Source organism: Watersipora subatra, chromosome 9 (genome assembly GCF_963576615.1).
Source record: "Watersipora subatra chromosome 9, tzWatSuba1.1, whole genome shotgun sequence".
NCBI classification, from domain to species: Eukaryota; Metazoa; Bryozoa; class Gymnolaemata; order Cheilostomatida; family Watersiporidae; genus Watersipora; species Watersipora subatra.
The window spans coordinates 12,063,287-12,078,548 of NC_088716.1; the positions used below are offsets into that span (position 1 = coordinate 12,063,287).

Consider the following 15,262-nt stretch of genomic DNA (forward strand, 5'->3'; position numbering starts at 1 on the left):
TTGACTTACAAATGTTTGACTTGACTTACAAATGTTTGACTTCTAAAAGACTACAGTATGCATCCCTTTATACAATCCATCACCATCAAATGACTGAAAGAATACATATGAAAGCCAAAAGTAAGGCAAAACAAACATTTGAGACGAGTTGGACGTTCAAAGTCCTTTTGTTCACTTTTTATTCATATTAATAACCGGACTACATCATAGTATGACAAATCAGCACCTCTTATCAACAGAATCAGGTAAAGCTGTCAGAGCCACGGGGGTGTGACCGACCTCCGTATCCTTTCAAAAGCTTTTTTGAAATCTTGTGTTTCATCAGACGCACAGGCTTTTTAGACGGTCCGCAGCAGTTTACAGAAAATTTGCATTCTTCAGCGAGCCCAGAACATAGCGTTTGCTGTAAGAGATGCATAACAAATTATGTAGACCTGTCACTGTCAGATGTTTCAGACAAGTGACATTCAGTGGATTCTCATAAGCCAGTGTTCCTTAAATATTAAACACAACGGACTAACTGGCTATGAAAATGTCCTGTTTTTTACTAATATAACTTTCAATCTGCAATGAGATTATTTTATTACAAATATATACATTTACGTGTAAAATAAAATAGTGTTGTTTGTCTGTTTCACGGTATTGCGCAACTGCAAGATGAACACAGAATCATGTGTCACTGGGAAAATATACAGTATCTATGTTTTGCTCATCGTATATTTGAAGTGAAAATATCAGCTAATATTACTTTCCACATATGAACTAAGAAAGCCTCAGCATCTAAACTACATAAATGTAGCTGAATAAACAATCTGATCTACCTTGCAAGGGTTATTTATTAAAGCATTGAGAAAGAAATGCGACTCTTGATTTTAGACAACTTAAATATGAGAAGAAATGACTCCTATTTTGCGCAAACAAATTAAAATTGCTAAATATTTATACATTAAATACTTATTTTAAAACTTTCCATTATTAAAAACGTTTGTATTCAATTAAATTCAATATAAAATTGAAATTCAATTGAACACTTATATATCACTGGCTTTTGTGGCATTCAATGCATCATATGATGGAATCAGGATTTGACACTTCTACAGGTTTCAGAGACCAGCTCATAACAATTGTTAAGAACTACATACAAAAAACTGTCCTAAAAATGTAAAATCTTAAATAATGATGAACTTTTTTTATTATAATTTTTTTATTATAATTTTAGTTATTTCGTTATTTTAAAATATAGAAAATATTTACCAGTATCATCTAAATTAAATAGCTCTACTGACCACCCCAACTCATCAAAAACTCACTCTTATTTTATGGCTTGATTTCATAACTTTATATTTTATATCATAAAGATAATTCAATTCAATTTGAACACAGGATATTTAAAGACATGCCGCTTAAGTTTATCAATTTCCTTTAACAAATTAGTATAAATACTATAAAATTAGCCTTAAGCTTATTCACCTGTTGATTGTTTATTTGCTGCATTCTGAATAATGATTTGATCATTTAAAATGAAATTAAGTGGATAATGCTAATAATAAGCTGTCCAATAAAACAAGCTTCAGTTGTGATTGGCTGAATCAACTTAAATACAGCTGAAGTTGTTGAGTTGCAACATTTGGTTAATTTACCATATTTTTACACTGTTAAGCTAACCAGCTGTTGCCATTTAATAAAATAACAAACCAATAACAGCATGCCGTTGTATGAGAGTGTTAGACATGTCTATGCGAAATGCTGAAAAAGGCTTGAATAAAACAGCGCTACTTCTCAAAGACAGACAGCACCAGCTTTTGTTTCTCCTATGTGGTAGTGTTAGTAGAAAAATGCTAGCTTACATTGTAGACTTCGAGATTAAAATTCGAGTTCTTCAGCTGTATGACTAATGAGTATGAAAATTAACTTGGAGTTGCCTACCCTGTCAGATTTACTGCTGACCACAGCATTGACACAGAACTCAAGAATGGCAATAGTCAATGCCAGGGCAAATCCTCCAACAAGAAATACAAAGACACCACCGAGGTTGTCCATCCCGAGTTGTGCAGCATTGGTGGATGACACAGAGTCTTCCCTTTGCTCACACTTCTCATTGGCATCAGACTACAACAGCAGGTTCTCAGGCTAGTAACACAATACATTCTTATATGCCAATGAAAGCTACGCTAGATGCTAAATGCCACAAAATCTACTATATTTGCATTTAGAGGAGCTGCCACGAAACATATTAAACTAAACATAAACTTGACAACATATTAAATGTTGTCAAGTTATCAGCCAATCCTTTTTTAGCGAATTACGTCATAGTGACCTACTTACCAAATGTGTGCTTGAATACCAAAATTAGGTGTGTAACAGCATTTGCAAATAGAATTTCAACTTATGACCTGCATGCAGACGATTATAAAATGAGATTCCTGTAGCAGCTACAAACGTCCTGTGGATATTCACTCAGCTGATGTTTACTCGATAAAATAGCGGAAACAAAATCAAGCAGATCAGGGTGTTAGGAACAAGGTTAAAAAATTTTTTAAAAAGATAAAAATTATAAAAGGGCTTGATGAAATGAAAGATGAGAATAGATGTGTCTACTTAAAAAGGCGTTAACAATCTAACGCTAAGGTTTTTTCTCTAAAACTTGCATAGATGTATCTCCATGACTGTCATATAGATATGTGTACTAATATCTAATGTTGACTACCCTCAACACAAAAACATGAGTTAGTTAACACAACTCCCATTTCTAACTGAATGTTCTGGGCACTCATTATAATTTTATAACTATTGTTCTTTGAGAAACATAGCACTACGACTAGTAATTATTTGTACTAAGTATCAGTCAAATCACTTTGGCTTTTCAGCAGCAATAAACTCCTGTGTTTTTATCCTATATCCTGCGTTCTGTTGGTTAACCTTTTACAATCTAACGCTCCTGCTATCAATTCATAAATAGTATTTGTTGAGAGCAAGAAAAAAAACTATTATCTTCTGGTTGGGAGTAAATAAGATTCTTGTGAATGGTCATTGGTTACTTTGTTACAGTAAAACCCCAGATATGACAACCCTTGGTTTCAAGTTATCACATGGAATATGCTTTTTCGCTCCCTAGCTTTGGTATTTCCATGGCTTTGCAGTGTTGTCAAAAAATTACTAAAAAGCTTGTGACTAAAATTCTCCCACAATGCCTGCGAAAGACCTAAGATGCTATTCATCATCTAAGGATAGCTAAGGGAAAAATCAGTGGAGGGTTTCAGCGTGGTTATCTTGAGCGAATGCTTATTATATCGTATTTACGTTGTGCTTTTTAGTGCTTATATCAAACTTTAATTCATTTCTACGGGTTCCAAGTTGCGAATAAAAGCAAAAAAAAAGCAAAAAGATGGTTACTATGGAAACAAAACTAGAAACAATATAGGAATTTAAAAAACAGGAAACAAAACAAACATCATCGGCAGATATGAGGTAAACTATCGGATGGTCTAAAAACCGTGCTCGACTTAATGTTCGTAAGCACAAAAAATCTGGCAAATCGTCTTATTGACAGTGTTAATGACAGGTGCATGGGTCATTTCAGAAATATATTGAGGAGCCACCAAAAACTGGTTTCTCTGCATGAGTATTTCTTCGAAATAGATAGGACAAAAGAGAGTAAATGTTAAAATGCCTCATCATACAGCGATTTCACCTTACAATCCCAACCCCAGAATAAATTAATGCTATATGCCGAGGGGGGGCAGGGGGGGGGGCAGGGGGGGGCAGGGGGGGGGCAGGGGGGGCAGGGGGGGGCAGGGGGGAGGTGAGGAGGGCGGGAGTTCTACTGAACTTCTTACAGGCTCTCAACTCTAATCGTAATTAGTATATACAGTTAAGCTTCTACATACAAATTTTATTAGTTCTAAGATCTGTATTATATGCTACAAGTGTCGTATGTTGGATCAAATATTCCCATAAGAATACAGGGCAAAACATTTAATTCGTTCTATAGATTTAATTCGCTCCATAACCTAAAAGCTGAAATGATTTTTGAATAAATGCTGTGGCTACCTACACTGAGCAATAAAACGAATATATTATTGCGAGGTTTAAAAGTTCTTGTGAAAACACCCTGATCAATCAATAAAATAATTAATAATCAATAAAGTAATCAATAATCAAGTAATCAATAAAACTGGTTTTATTATTTTACCCTGGAGTCTTGCAAGCAGAAGTGTAGGCTCGGAGGCGGTGATGGAGATGGTGAATATAGCTTGATCTTACAAACACTAGGATTAGCTACAGGTCCTCAATCAATTGCGGAGTTATGTTCTGACCCTCCTCCCCTTCACCTTCTCCGTTGCATACATATTGGCTATTTATACTGTAGTTCTTCACTTTTTCTCTTTCTCTACTTTCTATTGACTTGTTAATAGTAAGTGTAAACTTTTAACAAAAACATTAAATTTAAAGTTTTTTTTTATTTTTGTTTGTGCACAAGAATAAAAACAGATGTTATTCTACTATAAAATATATTGCGGTCAATGTTACATAATTTTACCTATTCTATATGTTTACTCTCTTGTTATTTCTCTTTTCATTTAACATTTTTATATATGATAGGTCATTTTAATAGTGCTTCATCTTTGACAGATATTAGCATAGCTGTATGTATAACTGCATAATTTGTATGTATCATATGATCTTTTTATAAAGCTTGGCAGTTATTAGCCTAACACTGTATAGCATAAAAACACTAGCATGGCTGTCATACATTTGAAACATCTATACATTCATGGCTATTTTGATGGTTTTAAAAAATATCTGTTTACTTTATTCTCATTTAGACTCTTCAAGTATATTTTGACCACTTTCAAAATATTATCGTAATTCCAAATCATCGTTAAGCATTATTATTAACTGTTATTAATAGTTATTATTACTATTAATCATTGTTAAGCAAATCATCATTAAGTGATGACTACGTGTAAACATATTGTTAGTTATTCTTATAATTTATTATTTGTATAATTGTATAAAATGGTATGTTGGACTAACTTTCGTTAAGTCAAACATTTATGCTATATTGAAAAATTTGCCAAGTGAGGCAGCCAAAAATAGAACTTTGGATGTTACTTAAACTATATTTTAACATTTTTGACTCTATAATCTAACTTTGAAATCTTGTTTTATTTATGCCAAGTTATAAAATTTAAACGCAAGAAGAAATAACTTATGACAAGCCATGACTTGACTTACATCCCACCATTCGTTGTACATTCGTAACAAAACCTGGCTCTCACTCAGCCTAAGAATCTCATTAGAGATAATGTCTCGGTAAGGGGAGTTTTTTGGCAGCCCGATACCATAGCCCTTGCTGTCTAACTCTCCTCCAACCTCCATTAGGTCACAATTCTTGGATACTTGGTACCTCAGAGGGGTTGACTCCATTAAATAAGCATATCTACAATAAAGGACAGACAAATCCAATAATTGTTAAGTTGGTACACATAGAGGCAGGTACACTGCTTTGTTGAAGTTGCAGCAGTACTATTGATGTCACACGACTGATGTACCAACCCATAAGTGAGGTACCGATGTACATACTTGCCACCCTTGACCTTAGCGATTCCCATTTGACTCTTGTTCACGAACACGTCTGGATTCTGAGACATGAAGTTCCACATCTTCTCATATGTAGGAATCTTTGCCTTCTACCAATTCAATGAGCGTCATTTAAAATTCGACGAATGATATTACAAATTCAACAAGTGATATTACAAATTTAACAAGTGATATTACAAATTTAACGGATGATATTGAAAAATCTATAAATGATATTGTGTTCTGATGCAAATTTCTACTCGCTTTTAACATTGGTATAGAAAGTAAAAACTGAGAGCTGACAGCTGCCTAACACAGCCATCAAAGATGACTTACATCTATTCTGTTGGCTCTAGCAGATATGGATACGGATAACTCACAGAAAGCAAGTAAAATAAAATCTACAATGCAGAGTAACAGGCCAGCAATAATAGCAAAATCATATAGAAATAAGCAATGCTGAATCTAGAATATTCTACAGGCAGACTAAACTACAAGCAAGGTAAAAATGTTAAAAATACTCACTGCGCTGTCCTACAAAAAAGAGAACAACAGAAGTGGTTAAATACTTCAGAATATAAAAAATACAAAGCTCGAATAGATTATCAACAATTTATTCTCTTTTCAAGTAAAAAGCAACAAATCTTTGTAAAAATGCTCATTGAAAATATATCTGATCAAGAATGATAGCTTGAACATAAAAAAATATCAAACAGCAACAACCAATGCATTGTCTACTGCAAAGATATTATATCCTATTTTGTTGGATGCTAAACCCCAAACCCTATTTTATGACCTGCAACCCTTCATTCATGAGTCTAATACATAAATATTAATAAAAACACTGACAATAAGACCAGATCTAGTGCATACAATGACCACAGTAAATCCTTCAAAATACATTAGGATTAGATAAAGGAGAAAGCAATAGCATAACAGAAAATGTTGGCACCTTCCTTAGTTTGGCAAGCGTTACGTAAGATTTTCCTATTTTGTACTTGATTTATCACAGTAGATTTTAAAGCTAAGCGGATATTTTATGTTGTCATTTTCAAACTAAATTTTGCACATTAGTTTGAGAACTGGTGAAAATCCGCTTCATTTTTCTTTTGTATACCTTAACGTTTTCTCAACTGTATAAAATACAGCAGAAGACAACTGCTAACATGTTAAAAATATCTTTAAACAATAAAACTGTAAAGAAAAAAGTATTTGTTACATTGCTTTAGACAGGAGGGAATAGCGTGCAATGCCAGCAGGAATTGGCAGCCTTACATGACCTTAGGTCAGCATATCTGACCCCTAGTAACTTAGATTTATGAGAAACCTACATGTCCATCTGCCTGAAATAAAATACAACGCAGGTGAAGCCAATGCGTATGTGGTGGGCTCAGCAGATCTACTCTGCATTACCCACCTCGATAGAACTGTAGAATGTTCCAGAAGAAGGGCGTAACATGGGTGACCTTTCCTTAGCAAGAAAAGACGAATCACAGTCATGCAAAACAATCAACAAAAATTTACCAAGAAAATAAAATAAATTGACACGCTACTCCAATCAAAGTAATGAACAGTGGAAATGAGAGAAGTCCTGCATACAAAATAGATATGAGCATTGAATGGTGCATATACTATAATATCACTGTTAATAGGGGTAAGTAAGCCTTCCATTCTCATAGAACAAACCATACCTTTTCTTACGATCGATTCAACGTACAAACCTTTTGACATACATGTATGTAAGTTTTAAGTAAATGCTGGACTTTACACTCAAAACAGTCTTTATGTCAACCGTCAAGGTTTCTCAACACATGACAGTTTTAAAAGTGAATGTAACGAAGCTAGTGAGAATGAAAAATAAAAGAGAGATAACTATAAAACAGCAAAGCATATATGAGCTAAGTTATAATAGGCTTTACTTAATATAAGTTAAGATTACATAATACTTTGTCTCTCTATCATCTCTGTCATCTCTATTTTCAAATCTACACATCGCTGAGTCTAAATTTCAATTTTAGCATTTAAGGTAAAATAACAAATAAATGCATATTTTTACTAATTATTATTACTTTAATAATTTGAACGAAGTAAATGAATAATAAGTTCATAAATTTAGTTTAAAAATAGTTTTATGTAATGCATTTGTTTTAATATTATGTGTAATTAACTGAAGTATTTATCATGCAATTTTCTATCTGTGAAAAACAGTAAAAATATAGTGTATTCTTAAAAAATGTTTGCTCTGACGTATGTTTGCTCCAACTTTGACATAATGATCAAAACTAGAGACGAATTAATTTTGTATGTAGAGGCTTAATTGTATTTTGATTCATTTTATTTCAACAAACAATTACTTTTGAGAAAAGTAGCAAGGAGAGTTGAATCTTTTTTCTAAATGACATACTGTTTAAAAAAATAATTTTTAATTTTTAGAGAGATTGAACGGATCATGAACAATTTTAATACAAACCCTAACACTCTACACGCTTCAACAAAATGTCCTAAACAATAAACAGGTGACATCTAACAAGTGACATCTAACAAGTGACAACTGACAAGTGACAACCAACAGGTGACAACCAGTGTCACAACGGAAAGTTCACAAGTGACAGCTGGCAAGTGTCTGCAACAATGATAATAACAATATTAATAATAATGATAATAATAGTAATGATAATAATAATAAGAGCATCTAGGAAGCTGAAATTAAACAAAAACAGCATTGCAAAAAAGATCATAGTGGTTCCTTTGGCAACAGGAAGTGTAAACTGATATCTTTACATTACATGAGTAGTAATTAGCTAAACAACTTGATAGAAAACTAATAAATGCATACTTGAAAGAATCGGTAAGTAGACCCTCCATACTGACAGCCGTATTTGATTGCGGTCTGCTTTGAAAGGTCATCAGCGTTCTGTATAGGCGTAGACATTCTAGTGATGGTGAGAAAGGCAGCGAGGTTAGCCGTGTATGATGATATTAGAATAAGTGTGAAGAAGGACCAGACTCCGGATATAATTCGGGTTGAACTGGCTCTTGGTGCGACTTCACTTCCTGTGGAATTAGAATTATCTCCCCTACAGATCGCTCATCAAACTGTTGATCAAGTGTTATTTTACTTTCTCACAATGCTGTAAACTGTATAGTCTCATCGATTTTGATATACAAGAAAAAAAATGATTCTTAGTCATTTATCCAACCGCAATTTTAGAGATAAAGTTGTGGTAAAATACTTCTTGTTTCACATGTAAATAAACATTGAAACAAATTTTTTTATCATAAAATTGTTAATGTGTGACAAGGTTTTATAATTTTGAAATGAACAGATATGCCAAAATTTTTCATGGTTTGTGTCCTTGTTTTTACATAATTTTAGATACATGCTTTGATTTCATTTTTTGTTACAGCTTTCCATTTCATCTCAGCTTCGAGATATGAAAAAATTGCATACGACGATTGCATTCTAAAAATTACGTTAGTGATAGAATTTTGGCATGTTAACTATTTTGACTGAAGTTGTTGACTAATTTAACTTACTAACTTGCCAATTGAAAAATAAAGTCGTGGTAAAATACTTCTTGTTTCACATGTAAATAAGCATAAACAGATTTTGTTATCATAAAATCGTTGGTTTGTGACAAGGTTTTATAATTTTTAAATGAACAGATATGTCAAGATCTTTCATGGTTTGTATTACCGGTTTTACATGATTTTAGTTACATGCTTTGATTTCATTTTTTGTTGCTGCTTTCCATTTCATCTCAGCTTACGTGATATGAACTAATTGCATACGGCGATTGCATTCTAAAAATTACTTTAAAAATATTACCGCTAGCTCCTTTAACACTGATCTATTTAATACCAGTTCTCTTAATAGAGATTAGTTTTTACATTTAATATTTAAATTTACATTCTAGTTTACATTAAATTTAACATTTACATATTTAATTAATTTGATTTACTAGCTGTTGTTCTTTTTATGATTTTTGTATGGCATTAAAACATGAGCATAATCCTTTGGCTATTTATCCAATTGTCATTTTGCAAACGCGCCCAGCGCCATGTTCAGAAAACTTGTGTAAAGACAAACGTGATTGCAAGTAAGGCAGCAATTGAGGGGATCATGCAAATTACACCTGCCTAACTATTACCATCAAGTCATGGTAAAATACTACTTGCTTTCAAGTGTAAATAAACATTAAAACAAATTTTATTATGAAAATGAACAAGATGAACAAATTAAAATAAACACAATGAACAAATATACCAAGAGCTTGCATGGTTTCTATCTTTGCTTTTGACATGACATCTACATATCTGCAGCTCATTTCAGCTTATGTGGTAAACCAAATTGCACACAACATCCAACAATTATTTTGAAGATTTTATTGTTAGCTCCTTCAACAATGTTCCAACTAGGATCCTTTCATGTAAACAGCAACAAGAGCAACAGTTTGCCACTAAAATCAAATACAGTCAAACATGGATAACTCGAACTTCAAGGGACCGAGCAAAAGTGTTCGAATTATCAGAGCATTCAAGTTATCAGAGCACTGTCACAAGTCCATATATTTACTTATTTATTAGTAGATACATGTACATATACAAACTATAATATAAATCAAAAGCACAAATGGCTTGTTTCAAATTAAATGCTTCTAATGTAAAGTTTAAAACGTTTTCATGAAAAAGTATAGAGATTTTTCTATCACTTGAGATTGGTTTGTTGTTTGAGGTGATGTTATTGCCAGGACGTTTTTCAGATTGACATTGGCAAAACTTGATCGTTGTTGAAATGCTCAAAAGAAAAGACATTTTTTTCTTTTGGGGTTTTACCCACGATCAATTTTGCCGTTTTTTCTTGAAGTTTATGCAGATTACCTTACTTTACCTGGGATTCGTTAACAGCAACACTCCGAGGCAGTTCAATTAGAAGTTTTACGAGGTTTTACGGTACATTCTATATCACTCAGGCTTTTTTAATAGATACTTATTGAATGTACACACGTATTCTGTGTTTAGGTCAAACGATGAATAGTTTTTTGTAGCTCAGACAACGTATACTTTTAATTACAACATTTTTTAAGACGTTTTAAACATTCAACATTCCGACGTTGATTCAACACGGAATCAACGTCGGAAAACTATTCATCACGGGCTAGCCGAGTCACGCACTCAAGGATTTTCGCCACGCACATACAAAACAACATGCGATTTTTTTTTGTATGTGCGTGGCGAAAATTCTTGCGCGCGTGACCCGGCTAGCCCGTGCTATTCATCGTATCGCAGTATAAATCAAATTTCACCAAACTTTTAGAAAAGTCGTTGACAAAAATATTTTGCCGATGGTGGTAATAACGACGCTTATGAATTACGAAAAGATGAAGTTTACCTCTATGGCTTTGAATAAAGTGATTTTCTAAAGCGAAAACAACCGTTTCGGTAGCTGTTGGGCAAAAAAACAGTTCGAATTAAAAGTGTTGAGTTCGAGTTATCTATAGCAATTTATCATTACGTGGGAACGGACCAAAGGAAATGTTCGAATTAACCATGTGTTCGAGCTATTTGTGGACGAGTTATCCATGTTTGACTGTAAATGGTTTGACAAATAGTGATCAAAATACTTTTCTCTATTACCTGAAAGGATCTTAGTTGGAACATTGTTAAAGGAGCTAACAATAACATTTTCAAAATAATTGTTGGATGTTGTGTGCAATTTGGTTTATCACATAAGCTGAAATGAGATGCAAATGTATAGATGTCATGTCAAAAGCAAAGATGGAAACTATGCAAGCTCTTGGCATATCTGTTCATTTAAAGAATATGAAACCTTGTCACAAACCAACAATTTTATGATAAGAAAAATTGTTTTAATGTTTATTTATTTATTTATTTTTTATTTATTGACTTTATTTCTAGATTAGCGAATTAGTAGATTAAATTAGTCAACAACTTCAGTGAAAATTGTTAACATGCCAAAATTCTATCACCAACGTAAATGTACATAACAGTGCGCCGTCATATTTTTACTTAAATGTAAGTGCTATATAATCAAGATGACCAATAACATAGGCCAATACACAACAAGCAAAATCCCAGATTTAAAAATGAAAAGTCATTCAAACTGACGGATGTGATGTTACAACTTCACATATTCTGTGTATTTCCTATAAAAATTGTCATTTTTAGCCAACTTAATTCATTGTTATGAGTAAGTTTTAAATTAAAACTAGTAAAACATATACAAAGATGTGACAAATTTTACGATTGTTAAGTTAAAACTAGAACAAAATGTTAGAAAAAAGTAATATCAGTATACAAAAATACAAAACAGAAAATAAAATTTGACAAGATTTGGAAGGTTAGAAAAATCAAAAGCTTTGCTATTTGGTTAAGGCCGCTGTGAAACTAAGGCTAACATTACCCACCCTGAAGCATTAAGGAACCCATGGCAAACCAGAAACTGTTGAGCATGGTGAACTCATTCTCAAGGGTATCTGAATCAGGATTACAAGCGTGTGGATTCTTCCATTCATATGGGCTGACTCTGTAACATGTACTCTTCTACATACAAAATATTAGCAGAAAATTTATATTTATAATATTTAATATATTTAATATTATACAAGAAATTAGCTGATATGAACATAAGTAATAACATATAGACATTCGAGATGACATTGAGGAAGGAAAAGCTGATATTGATGAGCTGATATCAATGACTTCAGTTTTAAACATTTTAAATCGAAGTCAAAAGCCTCTGGTCTAATAATTTTACTTGAATGAATGAAAAGCATACAAGCAAAAAAAAATACTTGAAAGCAAACACTAATAAAGCAGAAAAGTAGCGCTAGATGCTAAATTTTTGTGCAAATTATATGCAAAATGAATTTATATTACACTCTGGTACTTGCTTTCTGTCTGAGCTATGTGTTTCATTGGGATGGTAATCTTTTGTTGATCATGTTGTGAATAACCCTCAAAGATTCAAGATGATTTGGAAAAAGTTCTTAAATTTTGCTGATGACCATTTAGAATTCTATAGAGTTTTTCTTATTTTCAACCCAGATTGTTCCATGGAAGACCTACCTCGCAACGGCAAAAGTGTAAACGCTAACAAATGCGTATGCACCAATCATACACATCCATATCCTGTCATGGAAAGGTTGAAGGAAAGAGAAGAGCTTTGGAGGATCTTGTTTAGGTCTCTTGAACAGTATGCTGATGCCTGACATAAAAATGTGCATATTGAAATTATATTGGTTGCCCTACTTGAAACCGGTACAAGTTCTCAGCTGACAGTTTTTGCCAAAAAACAAAGTACAGTCAAACATGGATAACTCGAACTTCAAGGGACCGAGCAAAATTGTTCGAATTATCAGAGCATTCAAGTTATCAGAGCACTGTCACAAGTCCATGTATTTACTTATTTATTAGTAGATACATGTACATATACAAACTATAATATAAATCAAAAGCACAAATGGCTTGTTTCAAATTAAATGCTTCTAATGTAAAGTTTAAAACGTTTTCATGAAAAAGTATAGATATTTTTCTATCACTTGAGATTGGTTTGTTGTTTGAGGTGATGTTATTGCCAGGACGTTTTTTAGATTAAAATTGGCAAAACTTGATTGATGTTGAAATGCTCAGAAGAAAAGACATTTTTTTCTTTTGGGGTTTTACCCACGATCAATTTTGCCGTTTTTTCTTGAAGTTTATGCAGATTACTTTACTTTACCTGGGATTCGTTAAGAGCAACACTCCGAGGCAGTTCAATTAGAAGTTTTACGAGGTTTTACGGTACATTCTATATCACTCACGCTTTTTTAATAGATACTTATTGAATGTACACACGTATTCTGTGTTTAGGTCAAACGATGAATATTTTTTGTAGCTCAGACAACGTATACGTTTAATTACAACATTTTTTAAGACGTTTTAAACATTCAACATTCCGACGTTGATTCAACACGGAATCAACGTCGGAAAACTATTCATCACGGGCTAGCCGAGTCACGCACTCAAGGATTTTCGTCACGCATATACCAAACAACATGCGATTTTTGTTTTGTATGTTCGTGGCGAAAATTCTTACGCGCGTGACCCGGTTAGCCCGTGCTATTCATTGTATCGCTGTATAAATCCAATTTCACCAAACTTTTAGAAAAGTCGTTGACAAAAATATTTTGCCGATGGTGGTAATAACGACGCTTATGAATTACGAAAAGATGAAGTTTACCTCTATGGCTTTGAATAAAGTGATTTTCTAAAGCGAAAACAACCGTTTCGGTAGCTGTTGGGCAAAAAAACAGTTCGAATTAACAGTGTTGAATTCGAGTTATCTATAGCAATTTATCATTACGTGGGAACGGACCAAAGGAAATGTTCGAATTAACCATTTTTTCGAGCTATCCGTGGACGAGTTATCCATGTTTGACTGTAGCTGCTATTAGATATTAAAATTAAATAATTATTTATGGTATTTATGCCAGTATGATAGAATAACACCTGTTTCTGTTGTCACGCTACCAGCCTAACGGGAAAAATATTTTGTAACAAAATACTAAAAGCTAATGTATATTCTCGTTTTAGTTTGTGAATTTTTTTATAAAACCAAAGTCTGTTTGAGTTTTGAGTTAAATGCAATAACACCTCCTTAAATGAAAGACCCCAAATATAAAATTTCCAAGTTATGAAATGTCTTTTGGTAGAAATATTGTTCTGAATAACAAAAGATGCTTCTAAACACAAAAAGTCAAAAACTACAAATTTAAAAAACTGCCTTTAGTCGTTGAAGTGGTTGGGCAGCTCAGTTCCAAAGTGGTGTGTCCGAGCTGCTCTGCCATTGGCTGATGCCCTGTGGCTTATTTTCTATCTAGTCGGCCAATGCTAAAGTTAAACTACTATATCATTCTTAATTTTTATCTGTTATTTTGGCGTTCTTTTTTCATGTGTACTTTTCTTATTTATTGTAGAGTAATCTAATTCCAACATGCATTTGTTACAGTTTTTAACCACTATTTATAATTTATAAAAGAAATTATGTCTGACCTTTTTAGGCCTGGAAGAGATGAGGGCATATATATGGTAAAATGTGTTTCTACTTACAAAAGTTTCTGCTTACAAAATGGCTACTGGAATAAATTAGTTTCATAAGTATGTATCATAATCTATTCTATTTACAACTTCCAGAAATAATAATAAAAAAATGAAAATAAAAAACTGCCCACTAAGTTACAAGTGGTTTCTGACCACAGTTTTGGCTAAATACTGTAACAAGATGGAGTCTAAATATGTTTTTAATAAGAAGCAGTTATATATAAGAAATAATTCTATATTCAAGATGCACACAACTAGAAATAAGTCAATGACGTCATGTTAATGACTAAATGTAAATGTCGTTATGCTAATAAGAATTAACATAAAGACATCGCTGCAAATGTGAAACAGAGAATAGACATGGAAACAGAAAAGTGAGATATTTAAAAACAGCTTTTTCAAGTCAAAACAGTAGACCAGGTTCTTCACGAAAAAGAAACTAGTAAGAACAGCAGCAGATTAAAGGCTGTATTTGCATTTGCTTCTAATAAAACAAAAATGCTTTATTTATTGCCAGAAATCCTGCTGGAATAACAATTTTCTGTTGTTCAAAATATTCGAACACTAAACTTCACCC

General features: G+C 32.8%; 1 protein-coding gene across 1 annotated transcript in view; it reads right to left on the reverse strand.

The window, feature by feature from the left end:
• Nucleotides 1–15,262, reverse strand: part of LOC137404134 (glutamate receptor ionotropic, kainate 2-like) — a 19,256-nt gene continuing 3,994 nt past the window's right edge. Inside the window, exons 5-12 of the mRNA XM_068090289.1 lie at nt 12,673–12,811; nt 12,012–12,130; nt 8,420–8,637; nt 5,587–5,693; nt 5,230–5,443; nt 3,837–3,839; nt 1,927–2,094; nt 1–403 (exon numbers count right to left, since the gene is read on the reverse strand). Of these exons, the coding sequence (XP_067946390.1) occupies nt 242–403; nt 1,927–2,094; nt 3,837–3,839; nt 5,230–5,443; nt 5,587–5,693; nt 8,420–8,637; nt 12,012–12,130; nt 12,673–12,811 (1,130 nt within the window). The 3' untranslated portion in view covers nt 1–241. The remainder of the gene's footprint in view (nt 404–1,926; nt 2,095–3,836; nt 3,840–5,229; nt 5,444–5,586; nt 5,694–8,419; nt 8,638–12,011; nt 12,131–12,672; nt 12,812–15,262) is intronic.